The 25,658-nt window shown below is 36.1% G+C and overlaps 1 protein-coding gene across 2 annotated transcripts in view; it reads right to left on the bottom strand.

Annotated features, from left to right (window-relative positions):
• LOC133542895 (LIM domain only protein 7-like) overlaps positions 1-25,658 on the bottom strand; it is an 89,224-nt gene that overhangs the window by 59,510 nt on the left and 4,056 nt on the right. For both annotated transcript variants that reach the window (XM_061887144.1, XM_061887145.1), the window contains 4 exons: positions 14,550-14,620; positions 10,774-10,843; positions 5,340-5,446; positions 3,859-3,889 (listed from right to left, as the gene is read on the bottom strand). In XM_061887144.1, coding sequence (XP_061743128.1) covers positions 3,859-3,889; positions 5,340-5,446; positions 10,774-10,843; positions 14,550-14,620 — 279 coding nt within the window. The remainder of the gene's footprint in view (positions 1-3,858; positions 3,890-5,339; positions 5,447-10,773; positions 10,844-14,549; positions 14,621-25,658) is intronic.

The following is a 25,658-nucleotide window of genomic DNA, read 5'->3' as shown; positions in this document are numbered from 1 at the left end:
CTGTCATATTTATTATTGAAGTCACATTATTATTTTTAACATGCCTCCAAACAGCAGCTTGGAATTTGGGACATGCTCTTCCTGAGAGAGCATGAGGAGGTTGAGGTGGGTGGGGGTGATGTATATTCCAGCATCCTGGAAGTGTTAGTGCTGCAAGGGTTTCTGGGTATTTGTTCTGTTGTGTTTATGTTGTGTTACGGTGCGGATGGTCTCCCAAAATGTGTTTGTCATTCTTGTTTGGTGTGGGTTCATAGTGTGGCGCATATATGTAACAGTGTTAAAGTTGTTTATACGGCCACCCTCAGTGTGACCTGTATGGCTGTTGAGCAAGTATGCATGCATTCACTTTGTGTGAAAAGCCATAGATATTATTCAATTGGGCCGGCATACAAAAAGGTAGTGCCTTTAAGGTTTATTGACGCTCTGTACTGTACTTCTCCCTATGTTTAGTACCACTCCGTACAGCGACGTTTTAAAAAGTCATACATTTTACTTTTTGAAACAGATACCGATAATTTCCGTTATTACATTTTAAGGCATTTATTGGCCAATAATATCGGCAGTCTGATATTATCGGACATCTCTAATTAAGATACTTTTTGTAATTATATTACAGTTATCGATTAATCTTGTATACATTTTCTTTCCATTAATCAAATAAAACACTTTCTGGCCTCAATGCGACTTATAAGGAAAATAGTGAAAATCTATTAAAAAAAGTGTTTGGTAAAAGTTTTTCCTTCACAGCAGCTGCGTAGACGAGACGTCCGCTGCAGCTTCAATTTGGAGCCGGTGTTGTGGCAAGACATGCAACATCCTGGAATTCATGCAGATATATGGATCATGTAATAATCATCTGGACTCGGCAGTTCACCAGCAATCAGTAGAAAAAAGCATAAAAAGACACCCGATCCAATCCATGATCAGGACTACGGATGCACGGATTAATCGGTAACCGAATATATTCGGCCGAATATGGCAAAAAAAGCCACATTCGGCCTTCGGTGGAATGAGTTAAAAACAAGGCCGAATAGTGGCGTGTGACGCAAGTTTTTGACGCGGTGACGCAATTAACCAACGTGCAGTGACGTTGGGATATGTTGTGTACCTGTATAAGTGTATGAGGTTACAATGTTGTGTACCTGTATAAGTGTATGAGGTTACAATGTTGTGTACCTGTATAAGTGTATGAGGTTACAATGTTGTGTACCTGTATAAGTGTATGAGGTTACAATGTTGTGTACCTGTATAAGTGTATGAGGTTACAATGTTGTGTACCTGTATAAGTGTATGAGGTTACAATGTTGTGTACCTGTATAAGTGTATGAGGTTACAAGCACACACTTATTGAGATTTAGTGGGGCCTCTGTTTACATTATTAGCCTGTTGTGTAGGCTACCTGTATAAGTGTATGAGGTTACAATGTTGTGTACCTGTATAAGTGTATGAGGTTACAATGTTGTGTACCTGTATAAGTGTATGAGGTTGCAATGTTGTGTACCTGTATAAGTGTATGAGGTTACAATGTTGTGTACCTGTATAAGTGTATGAGGTTACAATGTTGTGTACCTGTATAAGTGTATGAGGTTACAATGTTGTGTACCTGTATAAGTGTATGAGGTTACAATGTTGTGTACCTGTATAAGTGTATGAGGTTACAATGTTGTGTACCTGTATAAGTGTATGAGGTTACAATGTTGTGTACCTGTATAAGTGTATGAGGTTACAAGCACACACTTATTGAGATTTAGTGGGGCCTCTGTTTACATTATTAGCCTGTTGTGTAGGCTACCTGTATAAGTGTATGAGGTTACAATGTTGTGTACCTGTATAAGTGTATGAGGTTACAATGTTGTGTACCTGTATAAGTGTATGAGGTTACAATGTTGTGTACCTGTATAAGTGTATGAGGTTACAATGTTGTGTACCTGTATAAGTGTATGAGGTTACAATGTTGTGTACCTGTATAAGGGTATGAGGTTACAATGTTGTGTACCTGTATAAGTGTATGAGGTTACAATGTTGTGTACCTGTATAAGTGTATGAGGTTACAAGCACACACTTATTGAGATTTAGTGGGGCCTCTGTTTACATTATTAGCCTGTTGTGTAGGCTACCTGTATAAGTGTATGAGGTTACAATGTTGTGTACCTGTATAAGTGTATGAGGTTACAATGTTGTGTACCTGTATAAGTGTATGAGGTTACAATGTTGTGTACCTGTATAAGTGTATGAGGTTACAAGCACACACTTAATTGAGATTTACTTGAGCCTTCTGTTTACATTATTAGCATATCTACTGTGGCTAAGCAGACTTTTGCCAAAAGGACAATAATTCATTTGTTGTGGGTTTATCCATTTTAATGCACATTATTTTTTTTGGAATGCATGTTTTGTTTGAAGGCCTAATATAAATGAAAAACTTTGTGCTTTTTTTGAAAAGCAAAGGCTACTGGAATATTAAAAAAATGTCAATATTCAATAAAAAAATACTTTATTTGAAAAACGTGTAAATATTTATTCTAGGCTATTTATGCAATATTTAAAAAATTGTGAAAAACTGCATTCATTATTCGGCCTTCGGCCAAGCGTTTAAATTTTATTCGGCTTCGGCCACAAATTTTCATTTCGGTGCATCCCTAATCAGGACATATCTCAATGGAATACAGTAGGAAGGCACCAATCATCTCGGTTTACTGACACATGAAACGTGCCAAATTGGGGGTGTGGACTATCCCCTTGCGCGGCCAGATGGCAGTTGTGTTGAATATCTTAAATGTGTTTCGCAATTCCAAGTTTGGCGCTTTCCATCATTTTCAGCAGACTGCATTGCCAAATGATCAAAACCCCACCTTCACATGGGCCATACGAATCCCTTTGAAAACTGTATATTGCAATATCACAATACAGTATGGCATCGTGACTCACATCACACCCTGGGAGGTGAGGGGAGCCGTGAGCAGCAGCGATGGCCGCGCCCGGGAATCATTTTTGGTGATTTAACCCCCAAATTCCAAGCAGAATCAGAATCAGAATAGTTTTTATTGCCATTTCTTATGTGCAATCATGCAACATAAAACACAACACAGAATAGGTAATAAAAACATATGTTACTGAGCAGGAGGCAAGGGGTCCCATTTTTAATAGTCTTTGGTACGACTCGGCCGGGGTTTGAACTCACAACCTACCCATCTCAGGGCGGACACTATCGCAAAGTCCTTGCCAATACCCAGCCTTAATTTGCAAGTAAAAGTTTACACACATCTGGAATTTTTTTATTGAAGACTTATGGATTTATGATATCTAAAAGCTGCACAAGACAAGCAATAGAAGACAAAAAAATACACAAGACATTCTAAAGAATTTAAAAGATAGCCTAAACAAATATCTCAGCAGTTTTCAGGTTGTGTTACAGTAAATATCTCCAGTATGAACGACATCAAACATAAATGGCATACAAAACTGTATGAAAGACGAGCTTCATAAGACTGGATTTCAATGGACACAAATTGACCCTAATTGCTACATAAAAAGAAAAAAGCTACACTCATTTCAAGGAGCGACGGCGCACAGAAAAAACGGCCTCATTACTGCATGCATGTGGCCAACTATTGTGTGAATTTAAATGAGGCTTCAGAAACATGTAAAACAACATAATAGTGCAGGCATACCAGCACGTCCACTCCTACAGTGTGTGCCCCACAATTAAAAGCTCACGTGGTCCAACAGTGAAAGACGGGGCCACTTCCAAAAAGGCAACACAATCAGTGATTTTTAATTAGAACATTTGGTGGTAGAGCTGAGACACGATGTGACTATTCTAACCTCGGTCAAACTTTCAGTGTCACAATTACTTACATTTTTGAGTCTTCGGGTGCTGTCATTTCTCCTGCAAAACAAAAAAGACCAACATGAGGTAAGCTACAGTCGGCTATAGTCGCCCCTCGACACATCACGTTTCAAATATTGCAGCATTACATTTTTTTATAAGCATATTCTTCATATTTTTGGTCTAAACCAAGTGCTAAATTAGGTATTTTTTATCATTATGTACGGGCGATCCATTGCTATTCAAGTGGGACTTCAGTTTCTGGGCTTAACAATGCTAACAACATGGCAGCTGATATTTTCGCTACTGTATCATCACTACAGGTGGTGGAAGTAATATAGATTTTTAGATGCATTGCAATTCGAACATGGACCATTGTACAATTAATTAGTAAACGTCAATAATACATTGTACATACAAATACAAATACCGTATTTCCTTGAATAGCCGCCGGGGCTCTAATTATTTTAAAACCTCTTCTCATTCCGGCGTTTACCAAAAGCATGCGGTAAATTTAGACCTGCGCTTAAAAATTTGGGTGTGATGTAAGGATAACATAATGAAAAGCACATTGAATAAAAAAAACGTTATTATGATCTTACCTTTACTTATAAATGAAGTCCATGCGCAGCTCCTTCTGATCAAAAGCATCAAGTTGTTCATAGAAGTCTTCCTTATCTTTTTTCAGTTTTAAAAGTCTCTCTGTCTCGATGGAGATCTTCCTTTATTACCTCCTGCTTCCATTGAAAGTCCAGTTTAGAAAACTGTTTTATTTTAGATATGTAATCCTCCATGTTAAAAGTGCAAGCGAGAGGAGAAAATAAAGGATCGCTGCTCACTCTTGCTGCTTGTTGTCACTTCTTCTGCAGCCGAGTAGTCGCAAGAAGGATCACTAGCGCCCTCTACCACCAGGAGGCGGGAGTCATTTAATGACTCATATTTGACACACACAACTACGGTATATAAATAAAACATAGCTTCTTACTATTTCTTTTTAGCATATTCAATAGCTTGGACCTTAAATCCTACTGAATAGCTCTTAATCTTCTTCCCTTTATGCGATTTATTGAAATCAGCCTCCTCCATTTTGAAAATGATGACAGGTGAAGTGTCACTCGTGACGTGACGAGTTTGACCCGGCGGAAATTCTAGACATGCGCGAATAAAAATAATATTTTGCGAAACGAGTTTGACCCGGCAGTAATTCTAGGCTGGTGCATACTATATACCCGGCGGCAATTCAAGGAAATACGGTATCTACGTTTCGATAAGAGATTCGCTAAGGAATCGGTTCGATAATGGACTTGAACTCCATAATGTCTGAACAAACATCATCCCCAATGACCATTGTGTGGCAAAGCTATCTTTGGATAGTTATGTTTTTTTTTTTTTCCATGTGTGTAACAATGTACTAAGATGTAGGAATTCAAAATTGTGCACATTGCGTCAGCCGGCATGTTTACACACATGTTGGTAAAACAAAAAGTTAGTGTTTAAAAGACAACTGCACCTAAGTGTGGCTCTTGTTGACAGGTCCTGCAGGTCTCCCGGGTGGAAAAGCTGCGACTCGTTCAGTCCCAACTTCTCACAAGCTTTAAGAAACGCGTTGATGTTATCCTGCAGATTCAAAGCAAAAAGATTAGAGATTGCCCACAATAAGACGGCTAGGAAGTCAAAGTTGTTTTTACATTACAAGTCCTGTATACACCTCAAATATATTTATTCTATGAATGTTAATTTCTGCTATTAACGATGACTTTTGATTGATTGATTGAAACTTTTATTAATAGATTGCACCCTTGCTCCTGATGGGTCCTGGTTAGCGCCTTGCATGGCAGCTCCCTCCATCAGTGTGTGAATATGTGTGTGAATGGGTATATGTGGAAGTAGTGTCAAAGCACTTTGAGTACCTTGAAGGTAGAAAAGCGCTATACAAGTACAGTACAACAACAACAACAACACAGTACATATTCCGTACAATTGACCACTAAATGGTAACACCCCAATAAGTTAATCAATTCATGGTAACCTTGGTAAAACCTCCACCGTTTTGAATTTCAATTATCATAAAACTAATTCATAAACGAAGATACTGCACATTTCTTAGGAGGCGTAAACTAGCCCCCTAATCACTAGCCAGATTAAAACAAGAGACATTAACATCTTTCCCCATTACAGACTGCATAGCCCTATCTAAACTTCTGAAAACACATTGCTGTGTGATCAAGTAGGCTATAAGCTTAGCAGAGTAGTGACTGACAGCACTTTTGTTTTCGTTAGAACAAAAGTCTCACTCTCGTTAGCATTAGCATGAGCGATGTTTTGCCAGTGCTGCTTAGGAAGTAGTAAGAGGGCACAAGCGCAACGGAAGTTCCTAAGGGAATAAAAGCATGCCGAAGCAAGAGGAGAAAAAAATATTTGAATACATCGATAAAACCAATAACGTCCAGGCCTTTGTGCGTCTATCCATTTTATTTTTTTTTAAATAACACTGGTAAACACATTTTTAGTTTTGTGTAGAAGTACTTTTAGAGCACATTTAACAATACCATGATTATAACCAGATGAGGCAATTCCTGAAGGAATTGTGTGTGAATGCTCCAATGCTTAAGTTGAACTGAAATCCTGGAATTTTTTTTTTAGAATTGTTAAATAGAGCACACAATTCCCAAATAGGCTAAATATTTTAAAGTTGGAACAATCTGAATCAGATGAAACATGTAGCAGTTATGGAACTTTGAAGAATGTCCCAAATTGTTGAATTTCCCCCCAAAATTGGGAATTTCGGGAAAAGCGGGAATTTTTTTGAAAAAGGTAAACAACATGAATGGTCTGAATGAGTTGAAATGGTTGGTGTTGGGATTTTTCCAAATCGGTTGCGAAATGTTGAAGTAGGAACATGTGGAATTGAGGAATGATATTCCGGAATATCGGGAATTTTTCCAGTTAAAACACAACTTTTTTTTTTTCCTGATTAAGAGGAATGTTTTGACGGTGGAACGCTTGAAATCTGTTAAAAGATGTGTTGAGTTAATTTGGAACATGCAAGCATACATGATACATCACAATTTCCAGTTTCTCTTTTCAACATGTTTGAAAAGGAGTAGGAAGAAGCAGATCTTATTTAATCCTTTTCTTTTACATAACAGTTGCTAAAACTTTTGTTCACTTGTTCTTAATTCACAATATACTCCATATCACAATACAAATAAATAAATAAATAATTGGTGAAGTAAGTTATATTTCATATGATGCGATAAGTAAGATTTTGAGAATGAAAGAATGGATGGATCAAATAAATTCATGTGGAAGGAGTAGTTGCCAGAAAAAGGGTGGAAATAGGGCTTTGGAAAAGCAGGAATTCTGTATCATTCTGGAATATTTTTGGAACTTGAACTCCAGCTCGTGGTGCCCAAGACCAGACTTAAGACCAGGGAGACAGGGACTTCTCTGTGGTCGGCCCTAAGCTCTGGAACACTCTGCCCCTCCAGAGTCAAACTGCTCCCACAGTGGAGGGTTTTAAGTCTCGTCTTAAGACCCATTTTTATTCTCTGGCTTTTAACACTACGTGAGTTGTGTGATCCTCTGTTGCCCTCTGTGTTATAAAATTTAGATTTCCGTTTACTGTTTTAATTGGTTCCACCCTTAAAATCGTTTTAATCATTTATTTTCTACTGTTTTTATATGTATTTATTCATTATTATTTATTTTTAATTCAGTCATTGCTGGAGCTCAGGATAGTAATTGAATGTTTTTAATATTGTTGTGCAGCACTTTGGAAACATTTTGTTGTTTAAATGTGCTATATAAATCAAGTGGATTGGATTGAATTATAGTTAGAATTTCCAGAGTGGTGGAATGGTTTGAATAGGTTGAAAAATGTGGAAATGAAGTTTTAAAAATGTCCAATTCATTTTAATTGGAAAAAATGTCCCGGAAAACCTGGAATTCTGTGAAATCTGGGAATTTGCCAAGGGAAAGCCTATGATTCCCAAATAGGCTGAATAGTTTGAAGTTGGAACGGTTTGAATTGGGTGAAAAATGTGGAAGGTAGAGCACGCCAAAATCTGGACAATAAGTTTAAACAGATGAATTTGTGTAGAAAACCATGTGTGTGAATGCTTTAGAACATTCACACAATAATGATTTCAGTCACATTAACTGATATGAAATGTTCATACTGTTACATCCGTAGCTGCTATAAGTTATGTTTATTGGTCAAGTGTCTGCAACTTGTGGGAACTTTGATGCGGGAAAATATCTCCAGCTAGTAATTGACCCGAGTTGGTGGGTGGCAATTGATCTTTTTCTCGTCTTGCTGTGAGCAGTTTTACTAATTTGTCTAAAAAGGCGTCAACATCGCCCGGAGCCAAAATAACATTTTATATAATTCATATAAAACATCTTAATATATTCCGAAGTTTGGTGGTCAGCCTAAAAAAGAACATAACTGATTCATTCAATCACAGAGGAAAATGTTAATGAGGACATGACCACATTTCCTGGGGGTCTCATGTATGAAGAGTAGCGTGGAGCTCCCACTCAATGTGGTGTACGCTCAAATCCAAAAAACGTACGTACAAACAGTTTCAGGTGTATTAAAGTCCGCACACTCGGTACCAAAATATACTTCGATACTTTACTAACTAAAGTGGTCCACAAAAAAAATTGCATTATTGGCTTTATTTGAATAAAATAGGAGTACATTAAATATATGCTTCTTATTGTAAACAAAGAACAATTTAGTCCTTAAATAAAATAGACAACTTGTCTTTTAGTAGTAAGCAAACAAAGGCCCCTTATTTGTCTGCTGACGTTTGCAGGAACATATTGTGCCATCTATCAATTCTATTATTTTGACAAAATTATAAAGGAAAAGCTGTAAAAAAAGGGATTATTAATATACTTGTTCATTTACTGTTAATATCGGCTTACTTTCTCTTTTAACATGTTCTATCTACACTTCTGTTCAAATGTAATAATCACTTATTCTTCGGTTTGGATACTTTATTAATTTTGGATGATACCACAAATTTGGGTATCGATCCGATACCAAGTAGTTACAGGATCATACATTGGTCATATTCAAAGTCATCATGTCCAGGGACATATTTCCTGACTTTATAAACATAATATAAATTTAAAAAAAAAAAAAGAAAAAGGATTTTGTGAAAAATATTGATATAATCACAGTAGTATCGACTAGATACACTCTTGTACTTGGTATAATTACAGTGGAAGTCAGGTGTGGATCCATGGCATTTGTTTACATTGCGACGCCAGTGAGCTGTTGTATCCTACGGCAGTGGTCCCCAACCACCGGGCCACCGTGGCCCGATTGGTACCGGGCCGCGAAATATATTTTTTTATTAATTTTTATTTAAAAAAATAAATAACATTTATTAATCAACATAAAAAACACAATATACACTTACAATTAGTGCACCAACCACAAAAACCTCCCTTTTTCATGACAAAAATGTCAATTTTTCATGAAAAAAAAAAAAAATAATAAAAAATTTTTAAAAAATCCCTGTAGAATTGTCAGGGATCCAAAAGGGTGTCACTCATAAAAGTGTTAAAAATAAGTCATTCATTATTTTTTACTTTAAACACTTAAATCACTAGATCAACTTTGGTCATTTATTTTTATTTCTTATGTTTTATGCCCTTTTTGTTTTTTTTTTTATGGCAAACACAAAATATGCAATATTTCCCCAAAAACATAATTTAAAGTGCAATATTTGAGATGAATTGGAGCCTTTAATATGTCAATCCTTCATAACATTGATTTTGATTCATTGTTTTTTGAGCAATGACCTTTTAAGAAAAAATCCCACTAAAATTCCTGGGGACCCAAAAGGGTCCCACTCATGAAAGTGTTAAAAATAAGTCGTACATTTGTTTTTTTCTACTTTTAACGCTTACCAAAAATATTGTATGGCATTTTTGTCATATAAAACATTGTTTTTTATGGCACAAACACAAACTAAGCAATATTTTCCCCTAATAATAATTTCAAGTGTAATATTTGGAGCCTTAAATATGTCAACCATTCATAACAACATTGATTTTGATTCATTATTGTTTTTGAGCAATGGCAGTTTAAAAGAAAAAAACTATCTGCATGACAGCTTTGTGTCATGAGTGAACATTGCAACCTTTTGTTACATTTCACCTGTTTGCTCTTTCATTCAACCTTTTTTAATAAAAATTAAAAAAAAAAAATTATAATGTGCCGCAGGGCCTCACTTTGTCTTTTTAAAGTAATGAGGGATGTTTGAAAAGAGAGGAAGCAGAGACAATGTGATGTTGCACCAGTGTCTGTACAAGGAAACGTCCTCCCACGCTGCTCTCCTACTTTACATTACCTACATTAGCCGCTAACTAGCTAGCCATGTCTTAAAGAACCTCTTCCTGAAGGCGTTTCAGTGTTATATGCTTCACCTTTGTTAGTTTTTAAGCCAAAACGCGTCTGTTCTTCTTTTTCTGTCTACACACTGTAAGTACTCTGTGATTGTGTGCTGCCGAACATGCTCCTCTGCTCGTAAAACCAGCAATGTCACAACGTGACGACGACGCGCAGTCATGCCTGTGAAAAAATATATATACATATGGTGAACCGGTGCTTTTCAAACAGAGTACAGTACCGCAATACTATACTAGTACCCAAGTACCCACGCAAGAATCCAAGCACCCAATCAACGTGGAATTGACCACAAATACTGGACTCTGTGTGGTGAAAGTATGCAGTGCATGTAGAACTTTGCACGAAGTTGGCATGTTTCCACATTCAGTTCACTTAATACAGGTCAACTGTGCTGTGAAAAAGGCTGTACACCAAGCGTACGCACGCTTAATACATGAGGCCCCGAGTCAGCATGTACTGTACCTCAGCATGTTGCACCAAAATAACAAACATAGTTGAAAATGTAAACACTTACCAGGCCAGCAATGGGAGTAGACAGTCGATTGAGCTTCTTAATGATGCCAGGTTTTAACTGGTTGATCAGGCTACAAAACAAATGAATAGACTCAATTGAAGGAAGCATATTGGTGTGACAGAAACACCTGTTCAGATAAGACACCAGCACCAATAAATGGATACAAATATATAAACAGGAGCAAGAAATGCAAATACCCAGATTAAATATTTGGTTATGCTGACACTGCAGTTTGGCTCAAGTCTGTAGCTGTTAAACATTCTGAGGAGCATCTGGCAGTAATGTTCAAATCCAGCAGTAAATGACTGAAGTGCAATTTTGCTTCAGGTTTAATATATGCACCACTTTCACAAGTTGTTTTTCAAGCTTTTAAAAACAGTACTTTCCACTCGGCGTGGGCCAGTATGAGATTCTGACAGGATGATAATCACAGGCAAAGATATCATGGTTTTACAGTATGGTGCCGGGTTGTCTTGCTACCGGTACCAAAATGTGTTTCGATACTGTAAGGCAGGGGTGACCATTATGTCGATTGCGGAGGATGTGCCAGTCGATCGCAAACCAAGCATTAAAAAAAAAAAACCTAAACATTTGTGATCATCAATCTTTACTACGATGTCACTTTCGTCACTTGATTGACATTCACGGCACCCGAGGGTCTTCTGAAACGATGCTGGCTGCTGCCAGATCATTATTAAGAAAACATAACCAAGGAGGGCGAGAAACAATTTCAACAGACTCTCGCGCTGTAACTGCTGTCCAAACCTTAAAGACAGACTGCATAGTTGCTGTCTTCACAATAAAAGCCCTGCTTCATCCTGCCAGTGTTAACAAAATAAGAGTCTCAAAAAGCTAGCGTGCACAAGATAGCAAGCTACGGAGTTTGCCTGCAAAGTATTTCTTGCAAAATGTATAATAAAAGAGTATGGATGCCAAAAACTAACCACTTTCATGTGGTATTGGACAGAAAGGAGGACTTTTTCTCTCTTCCATTCTAAAATGTGGACGTTATCAGCACTACTATCTGATTCCAAACAATGCAAGTCATCAGAATCAGGTAATACACCAACTTATATACTTGTCTTCATTAAACAAACTAAATCTATATGTGTTAAACATGCTTGTGTTATCATTAAACACATTTGAAGTGTTAACAAAAATTGTCTCTTTCATAAATAATTAAATATAAATTATAGGGGTGTGGGGAAAAAATCGATTCGAATACGAATCGCGATTCTCACGTTGTGCGATTCAGAATCAATTCTCGTTTAAAAAAAAATAAAAAAATCTATTTTTCAAATGTATTTATTTTTTTTTTTTATCAATCCAACAAACCACTACACAGCAATACCATAACAATGCAATCCAATTCCAAAACCAAATGCTGAGCCAGCAACACTCAGAACTGCAATAAACAGAACAATTGAGAGGAGACACAAACACCACACAGAACAAACCAAAAGTAGTGAATATTATCAACAACAGTATCAATATTAGTTATCATTTCAGCATAGCAGTGATTAAAAATCCCTCATTGACATTATCATGAGACATTTATAAAAATAAACAAAAAGAACAATAGTGTCACAGTGGCTTACACTTGCATGGCATCTCATAAGCTGGACAACACACTGTGTCCAATGTTTGCACAAAGATAAAATAAGTCATATTTTTGCTTCCTTTGATAGTTAAAACAAATTTACATAATTTAAATCAGTTGATAAAACATTGTCCTTTACAATTGTAAAAGCTTTTTAAAATCTACTACTCTGCTAGCATGTCAGCAGACTGGGGTAGATCCTGCTGAAATCTATGTATTGAATGAATACAGAATCGATTTGAAATCGGAAAAATATCGTTTTTGAATCAAGAATCGCGTTCAATCGATAAAAAAAAAAAATAAATTAAAAAAAAAAAAAAAAAAAAAATCGATATATTATCGAATCGCGACCCCAGGAATCGATATTAAATGGAATCGTGGGACACCCAAAGATTCGCAGCACTAATAAATGATATCCATTGCTTTCCTCCTCTCCAAGGTTCTCATAGTCATCATTGTCACCGACGTCCCACTGGGTGTGAGTTTTCCTTGCCCTTATGTGGGCCTACCGAGGATGTCGTAGTGGTTTGTGCAGCCCTTTGAGACACTAGTGATTTAGGGCTATATAAGTAAACATTGATTGATTGATTGATATATGAATGAGGTAGATTGATTCGACTCGGTCAATTGAAAAGTACCTTGCTTGCAGAAAAAATGTGGGCACGCCTGCTTTAAGGCCTTTCAAAATAAGAGGGGACAACAAATAAAAGGGGACAACAAAAAATGTCATTATTGGATTATTTTAACAGAAAAGCTTATAATACATTAAACACCTTTTTTAATTGCAATCAAAGAACAATTTTGGCATTAAATATAATAGTGTACATACTTCTCTTTTAGTCGTAAGTAAGCAAACAAAGGCTCCTAATTCAGCTGCTGACGTGTGCAGTAAGAGTGTAATTTCTAATTGTATTATTTCGTCAAAAATATGAAGGACAAACTATTATTTTTTATCGTGTTCTGTGTTGTGTTTGCTCGTTTTTCGTGTTATCTTTTAACCTGCTTATTGTACAGCACTTTGGCTACCCTGTGGTGAATCTTAAATGTGCTTTATAAATAAAGTTGATTTGGATAATGTATTATTAATCAACTTGGTCATTTACTGTTAATATCTGCTTACTTTCTGTTTTAACATGTTCTATCTACACTTCTGTTAAAATGTAATCCGGTATTCTTCTGTTTGATACCTTACATGAGTTTTGGGTGATAATTTTGGTATCAATCCAATACAGAGTAGTTACAGGATCATACATTGGTCATAATTAAAGTCCTCCTATGTCCAGGGATGTATTTCATAGGTTTAAAAATCACTAAAAAAGACAAAAGATTATGTGATAATAAAAACATCAAAGTAATCATAGTAGTATCCACTAAACATGCTCTTGTACTTGGTATCATTACAGTGGATGTCAGGTGTAGATCCACCCATGGCCTTTGTTTACATTCAGTAGCGCTAGCTTGCAGTTACCAGTTAGCTAGTGTAATCCTCTTAAACTGTGTAGTGAAGCATGTTTAGCTATTCCTTGTCTTGCAGGGATTATACTTTTAAGAAACTGAGTTATTTGTCGTCATGAAAACGAGGATTAGTGATTTGGAAGTAGCTAAAACACTGTCGACTACGGATGGACGCTAGCTAAGAAGAGCGGTGCTTCAACTTTCGTTAATTTTTAAGCCAAAAACGCGTCCGTTCTCCCTTTTCTATCTTCAGTTTTTCTGTCCGTTGCCAAACATGCACCTTTGGTCATTTTATTAGCAAGCGGCCCGTCGTGTCCGATAAAAAAAATAAAAAAAATGTACAGATTTTCAGAAGCAGTATAGTACCCTTTTTAATTCATTAGTATCTTGGTACATTATTAGTACCTCATATGGTACAAGTACAACTCTAACGTGTTATTCTGATACGGAAAAATACTTAAGCTCAACAGTCATTTTAAAAACAGTATTTAAACATGATAAAAGTGGCGCATATGTATTTCAAAAAGATTGCCAAAATAATTATTTCTATATAAACAAAGTGCAGTTCCTAATGTGGCCTGCTGTGGCTAAACCTGCAACTCAAGCAACATTTTTATATTTCCCTTCTAAAAATATAGGACAATGAACTGCAATCACTAAGTGGCTCATGAAGATCACAACATAAATAATTGAATGAAGGAAAAAGTGACTCATCACTCACTCGCAAAGCAGGACTCCGTTCTCCAGCGCCGCACGGAAATCGCTGCTGCCAAAGGTTTTCCCGGTCACCTCCTGAAATACAAAACAGCAAATCATTTTGATCAATTCACAGCAAAGTGAAATAAGCAACAGTTGATAATGTTTTGCTTAAAGTTATTAAATACACTTGTTAAATAAAATAAGTCTTATTTTTAATAAATACTTAGGCCTACCATGCTACTGTAGCTTAATGTTGGCTATTATTGTGGTACTTTGAGAGCAGAGTGTTTTCCGAGGTGGTACCCAGAGAAAAAAGTTTGCGAACCACTGCTGAATTTGAACGGATTCCTCAGTTTGTCCTATTGCAGTACCTCAATTTACGAGCTTAATTGGTTCCATAACTCAAAACACTCATACCTAATCTGTGCTTGGCCACTTCAAAACGGCACAATTGAAACAAGTAACATGCCTTTCAAAAAGTAAAAACTAACTTTTAAATAAACATTTTTTGGAAAAACAATACAACAGAATGTACTACAAGCAATTACAGTAGTCAACAGGTTAACTGGTGTAATGTAACAAAGTGTTGCAATATTGACACTTTTAAACTGGCATTGCTAAAAAACAAGGAAAACTCATTATGGACGGATAGATCTGAAGTTGACACAGTCCAGTGGTTCTTAATCAAAAGCCCATTGATGGGCCGGCAAAAATATTTGTTTTTCAACTGTGGTCCCAGCAGTACTTGGTTGTAATACACGTTTCCACCACGTTGTGGCAGTAATGACAATATCAAACTAACAGAAGAAGTCTGTAGCTAAAGTCTTAGAGAAATTTCTTAAGCGCAAAAACTATGACTAAAAGTAGTGAAGCTGTGTTTTTATTTGTACTTTAATTTCATGGACAGTTTAGTTAAAAAACATATTCACTGTAGCAAAACATGATTAAATGTAAGCACATTTTTCGTACTTATTTTCCTAATAAGTAGAGATGTCCGATAATGGCTTTTTTGCCGTTTTTTTCCCGATATTGTCCAACTCTTAGTTACCGATAATAACCGATACCGATATATACAGTCATGGAATTAACACATTATTGTGCTTAATTTTCTTGTGATGCCCCGCTGGATGCATTAAACAATGTAACAAGGTTTTCCGAAATAAATCAACTCAAGTTATGGAAAAAATGCCAACATGGCACTGCCATATTTATTATTGAAGTCACAAAGTTTGTCATTCTTGTTTGGTGTGGGTTCACAGTGTGGCGCATATTTGCAACAGTGTTAAAGTTGTTTATACGGCCACCCTAAGTGTGACCTGTATGGCTGTTGACCAAGTATATATTATATATTCACTTGTGTGTGTGAAAAAAAAATTACGTGACTGGGCCGGCACGCAAAGGCAGTGCCTTTAAGATTTATGGGCGCTCTGTTCTTCTCCCTACGTCCGTGTACACAGCAGTGTTTTAAAGAGTCGTAAATTATATTTATAAATGCTTGATTTATATAGGCTAGTAAGGTAAAGTGTTGTAGCTGACAAGTTTCGGCTACCGAAACTCACTAAAGTACAATACTTTACCTTACTAGCTTATATAAATGAACCCTTTATAAATACACGTCAGTAGGCTAAATGAACCTCCTCAACATGTCATAAATTATACTTTTTAACTTTTTTTAAACAGATACCAATAATTTTGAAACAGATACCAATAATTTCCTATATTACATTTTAAAGCATTTATGTGTTAATTGGATTTTATCCATTTTCTACTGCTTATTCCCTTTGGGGTCACAGGGGGCGCTGGTGCCAAGCTCAGCTACAATCGGGTGGAAGGCGGCGTACACACTGGACAAGTCGCCACCTCATCACAGGGCCAACACAGATAGACAACATTCACACTCACATTCACACACTAGGTCCAATTTAGTGTTGCCAATCAACCTATCCCCAGGTGCATGTCTTTGGAGGTGGGAGGGGCCTATCTCCAGGTGCATGTCTTTGGAGGTGGGAGGGGCCTATCCCCAGGTGCATGTCTTTGGAGGTGGGAGGAAGCCGGAGTACCCGGAGGGAACCCACGCATTCACGGGGAGAACATGCAAACTCCACACAGAAAGATCCAGAGCCTGGGATTGAACCCTGAACTACTCAGGACCTTTGTATTGTGAGGCAGACGCACTAACCCCTCTCCCACCGTGAAGCCCCCCCAAAAAATAGATTTTAAACGTATCCAATAATCATGACTAAGATGACTAATTTAATAATATTTAAAAGTGGTGTGGAGTCTCTTTTGTAATAAAAAGTTGGGCATTGAAAGTAAAATTAACATATATGACTTACTTTTAACATTTATGAGTGGGGGTATTTTGGCTCCTGAGACCTTTAGTCTGATTTTTTTTTTAAACATCCACTGTTCATAAAAGAATGAATTAAAAAATCAATGTGAATTATTTACCTATTTAAGGTTCCACTTCACATTAAATATTTCACTAAGAAATGTTTGTTGGGAAAACATTGCGTATTTTGTGTTTTTGCCATAAAAAACAATTTTCTTTTGACAACAAGGGCATAAAACAAAAAAAATCTAAACTTTATAATAGATAGTTGATCAACAGATATTTTAGCGTTTGAAAGTAAAAAAAATGACATGTTTTTAACATTATATTGACTGACACTTTCACCATTCAATCGCCAAAATTGATGGGAATCCTAATAGTTACAATAAATATTGCATTTAAAAAAAAATTAAAACTATTAAAATGGCTCCCAGATGCTTTCATTTTTCAGTGTGTGGCCCTCAGTTTTCTTTAGAGCACAGGTGTCAAACTCAAGGCCCAGGGACCAGACCTGGCCCGCTACATCATTTTATGTGGCCTCTAAAAGCCTGGAAATGAGTTAATAAAGTATTTTCTTTTCTTACTAAAAGTGTATTTGTTCTTTCCATTTTGATATTCAAAAATAATGTGTACTGCATGCAATTTCATATATTTTAAACTTTAATTGTATGTAATAATGCAGCAAAATATTAAATTTCCAAAACATTTTTTGTTAAAATAAAAATAAAATACTTCAATATGTACATGACCTATATTTTAATTGTAAGTTACCCATCAAATTGTACACTGTAAAAATTACAATATATTTAAAAGGTAAAATCTGGGGATTGAGCTGCCTTTTTTAAAAATGTTTAATGTTTTTTTTAAATATACAAAAAAACTTATGTACAGATTTCCCATTTACATTAACACTATAGAAATACCAACCGTAGATTTTATTGTGGAAAAACTGGCAGCTTTGTGGCAATTTTATTTTTTTAAATTAAAACCGGTAAAATTCTGGAGACTGATCTGGCAGTATTTTGCAGCAAAATTTCCTTTTTTTTTTTTTTTTTTTTAAATATTTTTTTAACAGTGTATGTAAAAAAAAAAAAAAAAAAAAAAATCTAATCAAATGCAGAGTCAATTATAAACATGTATTGTACATGTATACATTTATATTAATATACTATTCCAGTGGTTCTTAACCTTGTTGGAAGTACCGAACCCCACCATTTTCATATGCGAATACACCGAACCCGAACCGTAATTATAAAATGATATTTTTATATTAAATAAATACTAATAAAAAGATACATTTTAGAAACTGAAAGTTACAGGAATGTACACATGATCCCATGTTTACATCTCATTGTGCAACATGTGAATGTTTTAGTGGAAACTAAATGTGATATATATTATTTCTAGGGATGCACCGAAATGAAAATTTGTGGCCGAAGCCGAATAATGAATGCAGTTATTTCCAAATTTTTTTTATATTGCATAAATAGCCTAGAATAAATATTTGGACATGTTTTTCAAATAAAGTAATTTTTTATTGAATATTGACATTTTTTTTAATATTCCAGTAGTCTTTGCTTTTCAAAAAAAGCACAGTTTTTCATTTATATTAGGCCTTCAAACAAAACATGCATTCCAAAAAAAAATAAAGTGCATTAAAGTGGATAAACCCACAACAAATGAATTATTGTCCTTTTGGCAAAAGTCTGCTTAGCCACAGTAGATATGCTAATAATGTAAACAGAAGGCTCAAGTAAATCTCAATTAAGTGTGTGCTTGTAACCTCATACACTTATACAGGTACACAACATTGTAACCTCATACACTTATACAGGTACACAACATTGTAACCTCATACACTTATACAGGTACACAACATCGTAACCTCATACACTTATACAGGTACACAACATTGTAACCTCATACACTTATACAGCTACACAACATTGTAACCTCATACACTTATACAGGTACACAACATTGTAACCTCATACACTTATACAGGTACACAACATATCCCAACGTCACTGCACGTTGGTTGATTGAGTCACCGCGTCAAAAATTTGCGTCACACGCCACTATTCGGCCTTGTTTTTAACTCATTCCACCGAAGGCCGAATGTGGCTTTTTTTGCCATATTCGGCCGAATATATTCGGTTACCGATTAATCGGTGCAGCCCTAATTATTTCCAAATTAGGACCCTCAACCAGACATTTAATACTCATGCACAATATTTTATAGTCATTTTAAGTGGGCCAAAACACTTATATCGAAAAAATAATATCATGGAAATGACTGCTGTCATTTGATTATAATAATAAAACATTGAACTTGTTACTTAGCTCACACATATGGAAAATTAGAGGGAACATTTTCTGGGGGTATCTATAATACGCCGACAGGGAGAAGTTTTTATTTACACGATGAGTCGGGCGTGTCTTGACCTCCTCGGCGGAGGCTCTGCTGAACCCCTGAGGCCGACTCACCAAACCCCTAAGGTTTGATAGAACCCGGGTTAAGAACCACTGTAATATTCACTATTAGACGTGGCCCCCTGAAAGCAAACATAGCTGCGATGTGGCCCTCTATGAAAACAAGTTTGACATGCCTGCTTAAGAGCAATGGCGTCGAAAAAGTGGATATTCCTTGTTACAGTATCGCCCGCAATCAGTCAGTTGGGAGCATAGCAAAGGGACAAAACAACTGCACATCGCATATTAGAGCAACTGCAGTTATACAGTTTCCACCTACGGTACTACAAATCTTTACAGCTACTGCAGCAAAGTTATTAAGTAAACCATTTAAGAATGCATGCAGACAGCAAGTCTCAAAATATCCCAAATTAAAAAGGTAAATCCACATAAGCAACATACTACAAAAGGCCAGGGGTCTCAGTAATGAGGACACAATGGGTTTTTGAAAGGTTCAGCTCTGCAACTAACAAAAGGGCCTCAAAAGCCTATTATTCTCTTTCATACTTTTAATTAGTTCCTCCAGGAATTCAAAATCACAATTACTGTAGTTTTTTTGTTTTGTGTGCGCGCGGTTCGGCATTAAGAATGTTGACAGTGGCATCAGTAGACACAATAACAACACATGTACAGTAGTACAGTTTTACTTGAGTGTTTTTCAGTGTCTATTTTAAAATACACAGTGCTTGTACTTAAATATATCTTTTGGTTTGCACTATTTGTCGAGCATTTTTGTTCAGTTATAGCCGATTTTAGGGTGTTATAAATGGTTTGATTGATTAAAAATACTCGGCTTTAGCTTTGTTGGTTTAGTGTAAGCTACTTAAAGTTTATAACATTCAATTGACGATGAGAGTTGAATAGCAGAGGCGCACAATTTCTCAGAATTAATGCAGATCAGCAGGTACCAGAAGGTAAGAAAAGTTGCTTTTGCATAATATTGCGAAATAAAACGCCAGATATGGCTTGCCTTATACACACACCATAATAATACTCCGATGTTGAAGCACAGTACAATCCATCAAGCGCTGCAGCTTCATAGCTCACCAAAGTCGTACTAAAACATTTTGATAGCTTTTTGAGCGCCGTGAGTAATGTTCTATATTTTCAAATGGGGAATATAAAATGCTGGTGTTTACTTGAGTCTTATTGCCAATATAGTGCAGCCAACACTTGTCTCTTATGTTTGACTGCCATCTACTGGTCACACTTATTACACCATGTACCAAATAAAATAGCTTTGAGGTGGGTAAGCTCAACCAAACGTATTCCTTACATTAGGCGCACCGGGTTATAAAAAGGTGCACTGCCGAGTTTTGAGAAAAAAAAAGGATTTTAAGGGAGTCTCATGGTCCGGAAAATACGCTAACTCTCGACAAAAGATCAAAAACAAAATGCACTGCCATACTATGCAAATACAAACAAAACTGTGAAAAATGAGTTGGAATTTCACAAGAAAAACTTTGAATTTTTGCTGTGTTATTTTTTCTTTTAATTAATCAAATTGTTGCTGTATTATAATAAAAGTTGTTCTTTCACTCAACACAAGTCAAAATTTTACTAGAAAAACTGTACATTTGTGCAATATTATGATAAAAGTCTGAATTTTACTCAAAAGTTTAACATTGTGGCTATTTTGAAAAGAGTGGTAATTGTACTCGATAAAAGTCACAATTTTATAAGAAAAATTTAAAATTTCAGAAATATAATCTGAATTTTACTTGGCAAAATTACGACGTCATTTTACTCAACAAATATCACTATTTCACAAGAACAACTTCAATTGGCAATATTGTGATACAAGTCAGAATTTTACATGACAAATGTCACCATTTAGCATTAAAAAGCAATAATTTTACAACAAAATATTGCAATACTACAGAAACAATGACAAATTGTACCCAATTTTTTTTAAAAAGTCGACAATAAGTAAGAAGAAGACTGCTTTTAATTATTTATTTTTTTGCAATTGTTTTTTAATCTTCATTATTTACTTCAAGTTATTCCAGTAGATCTCTATACACATATTTATTTTTTTAATTAATTTTGGCCAAAGGGGGCATATTTCAATTTCTTACACACACTTGTGCACACATGTTGGCACTTCAAATTTTTACACTCTCTTGTTATTTCATATGTTCACCAGAGAGGGAGCACTTTTAAAAGCAACACAGTCCATCTATCCATCCACACAATCAATTTGAAAAATCCCTCCTTTTTGGGACCAACCTAATTTTGAAAGATTTCACAACAGGGGGTGCAAATGAGACATTCTCTATTACAGGGGTCACCAACGTGGTGCCCGCGGGCGCCAGGTCGCCCGTAAGGACCAGATGAGTGGCCTGCTGGCCTGTCCTAAAAATAGCTCAAATAGCAGCACTTACCAGTGAGCTGCCTCTATTTTTTTTACATTTCATTTATTTACTAGCAAGCTGGTCTCACTTGTTTAAATACATTCATTTATTTTTTTACTTTGCTTCTTATAACTTTCAGAAAGACAATTTTAGGGAAAAAATACAACCTTAAAAATGATTTTAGGATTTTTAAACACATATACCTTTTTACCTTTTAAATTCCTTCTTCTTCTTTCCTGAAAATTTAAATCAATGTTCAAGTATTTTTTGTTTATTATTGTAAAGAATAATAAATACATTTTAACTTAATTCTTCACTTTAGCTTCTGTTTTTTCGATAAAGAATTTTTGTGAAATATTTCTTAAAATTTATGATTAAAATAAAAAAAAAATATTCTGGCAAATCTAGAAAATCTGTAGAATCAATTTTAAATCTTATCTCAAAGTCTTTTGAATTACTTTTAAAAAATGTGTTTTTGTCAGAAATATAGCTTGGTCAAATTTGTTATATATTCAAACGTGCAGATTGGATTTTAACCTATTCAAAACATGTCATCAAAAATATATATTTGTGAGAAATCATTAAGATGATCAGTGTTTCCACAATGATAAATATAATTAATTATTAATAAAGGTAAATTGAGCAAATTGGCTATTTATTTAAGTGTGTATCAAACTGGTAGCCCTTTGCATTAATCAGTACCCAAGAAGTAGCTCTTGCTTTCAAAAAGGTTGGTGACCCCTGCTCTATTAGATGCAATGGTTTTCCGTATTGGGACCATGATTTATGTCCTAACTCGTTCACCGGTCCTCATATGGAAGCTACTTTTCCTTGTTGATGTCTAAAGAAGGGTAGAAATACACAACACACACACACGCACAGTTTATCAATCCTTATATTTACCAGGAAATAGAGAAGACTGGTATGGACTGCCTGCCAACATGGAGCACATTCTCATTACAAGCCACTCAGACAAAACTGACATCCCATACAGGAGTTGGTTGTCATTCAGGGTTAATGTGAATGGATTTAATTCCGTTTAGCTTTGCAAAATGTGCAATGCTTGGACAGCCGCCAACTCACAGGAAGCAGAAGAGGCTTTATTGCTCTGCAACCACATCCTCCAGATATAAGAGCAAACCTGCAGCAGCGTCGCTGATCCTCCACACAACAGATGCAGCGGGCTGGCCAAAGTAATAGACTACTAGTAAATACAGAAGTAATAAAAGAGCTCAAAGGTTTATAAAGCATTTTAAATGAGGGAACTTTACTTTGCTGTCAACTTATTTCAAAAGCCATGTTAAAAAGAAGCTCATATGGCATTGTTTATACAGTTGTGATCAAAATTATTCAACCCCCACACAATTTAGGTGTTTTAGCAAGTAGGACATTTATTCCCTATTTTGTTTATAGTCATAAACAAAGATGCATTAAATAGACAAATGCAACTTGAATTACAAAATTATATTTTATAACATACCAAACAGTGTAATTTCTCTTAACATCTCATTGACCAAATTATTCAACCCTTTGAAGATAATAACTTTAATAAGCGGTAGAAAATGGATGGATGGATGGATGGAACTCTTAAGAACAGAATCTGAATAAGGTCTTTTCAATCAGGTGTTGAAAACACCAGTAGATGTGATTAGAACCATAACGAGCAACAATTAAACTGACTGAAAAAGACTGACACTCAGCTTATTGTAGATGGTCAATGGTGTATTTGCAGCATGGTGAAGTCCAGGGAGTGGTCAAAGAAGTCAAGAGAGGAGGTAATTTCTCTTCATAAGAAAGGATATGGATATAAGAAAATAGCAAAGACATTACACATTCCAAGAGACACAGTTGGGAGCATTATTCGCAAGTTTAAAGCTAAAGGCACAGTGGAAACACTACCTGGGCGTGGTAGAAAGAGGATGCTGTGTGCGTAGAGTGGTGAAAAACCCCCGGGTAAAAGCTGAGGAACTACAACAGGACATTGCAGAGGGGGGAACGCAGGTTTCGTCCCAGACAATAAGGCGCGCACTACGAGATGAAGGCCTCCATGCCAGAACTCCCAGGCGCACCCCACTTCTGACTACCAGGCACAAGAAAAATAGACTACAGTATGCCAAAAATCATCTGGACAAACCCCAAAGATTTTGAGAAACTGCTCTATGGAGTGATGAGACAAAACTGGAACTCTTTGGGCCTATGTCTGGAGGAGAAAAAATGAAGCTTACAAAGAGAAGAACACCTTGCCTACTGTTAAGCATGGTGGGGGGTCAATCATGCTCTGGGGCTGTTTCTCTGCCTCAGGTACCGGGAATCTCCAGCACGTTCAAGGCATTATGAATTCTATTTCCTAGCAGGATATATTAGCTGCAAATGTCATAAAGCTGAGGCTTGGGAGACGTTGGACCTTCCAACAGGACAAGGATCCCAAGCATACCTCCAAATCAACAGAGTGGTTGCAGAAGAAGGGCTGGAAGACTCTGGAGTGGCCAGACCTAAATCCTCTAGAAAAGCTGTGGTGGGACTTGAAGAAGACAGTTGCAGCACACAAGTCCAAGAATATGAATGAACTGGAGGCCTTTGCCCAAGAGGAATGGACTAAAATACCTGTAGATGCTTGCAAGAAGCTTATGTATCACCTTTGAAGGATGTCATTACTGTTCTACTAAGTACTAAAGATGCATGGAACTAGGGGCTCGAATCATTTTGGCAATGAGATATTAAGAAAAATGTCCTTTTTTGCTATTTTATAAAATACAGTGTTACAATTGAAGTTGCATTTGTCTATTTGACACATCTTTAATTGATATGACTATAAACAAAATACGGAATAAATGTCCAACTTGCTAAAACACCAAAATTGTGTGGGGGTTGAATGATTTTGATCACAACTGTACATACAGTTAAAACAATTTAATAGAAGATATAGTAGACTTTAAGGCTAAAAATAAATATTTTGATATTCGATTAGTTGGATAATAAAACACACTTTTTTTTTCCCATTGACTTTAAAATGCAGCTTGAGTTATTTTTGGCACGTGCTTACAAAAAGACAAATGGGTTATACTAGCATCGCGCTTTTCTACCTTCAAAGTACTCAAAGCGCGTTGACACTATTTCCACATTCAACAATTCACACACTGGAGGGAGCTGCCATGCAAGGCCGTAACCAGCACCCATCAGGAGCAAGGGTGAAGTTTCTTGCTCAAGGATATAACGGACTTGACTAGGTTGGTAGAAAATGAGAATGGAATCAGGAACCCTCAGGTTGCTGGTTCCACTCTATCTACCTCGCCACGCCGTTGACTAATTCATTCCTAAATATGCATCAGTTCTGTAACTGTACTGGTCATTCAACTGCCAAAGTGATTAAAAAAACTCTAATGTGTTTGTTGTGGCGTAGTGGTTAGAGTCCGCCCTAAGACCAGGAGGTTGTGAGTTCAAACCATGGCCGAGTCATACCAAAGACTATAAAATGGGAGCCATTACCTCCCTGCTTGGCACTCACTTTCAAGAATTGGAATTGGGGGTTAAATCACCAAAAATGCTGCTCACTACTCCCCTCACCTGCCAGGGGGTGATCAAGGGTGATGGTTCAAATGCAGAGAATAGTTTCACCACACCTAATGTGTGTGTGTGACAGTCAATGGTACTTTTAACTTTAACTTAAAAAAAATGTTAAAATAGTAGCATTCAAAACAAACGAAACAAAAAAAAACAAAACATTATTTTGAAAATTGATTAACTCCTGGCAGTTTTAGCACTCCAGACTCAATGTTTAGAATTGCATCATGGATCCATTCTTAACATGTTTGCTGTCTAATATATTGTATATTTAAAGTCCTACTGAAAGCCACTACTAGCGACCACGCAGTCTGATAGTTTATATATCAATGATGAAATATTAACGTTGCAACACATGCCAATACGGCCTTTTTACTTTACTAAATTGCAATTTTGAATTTCCCGCCAAGTG

This window comes from Nerophis ophidion, linkage group LG25 (assembly GCF_033978795.1).
Source record: "Nerophis ophidion isolate RoL-2023_Sa linkage group LG25, RoL_Noph_v1.0, whole genome shotgun sequence".
Classification (NCBI taxonomy): domain Eukaryota; kingdom Metazoa; phylum Chordata; class Actinopteri; order Syngnathiformes; family Syngnathidae; genus Nerophis; species Nerophis ophidion.
Note: the sequence above shows the minus strand (reverse complement) of the source record. Positions and strands in the feature narration are given on the sequence as shown.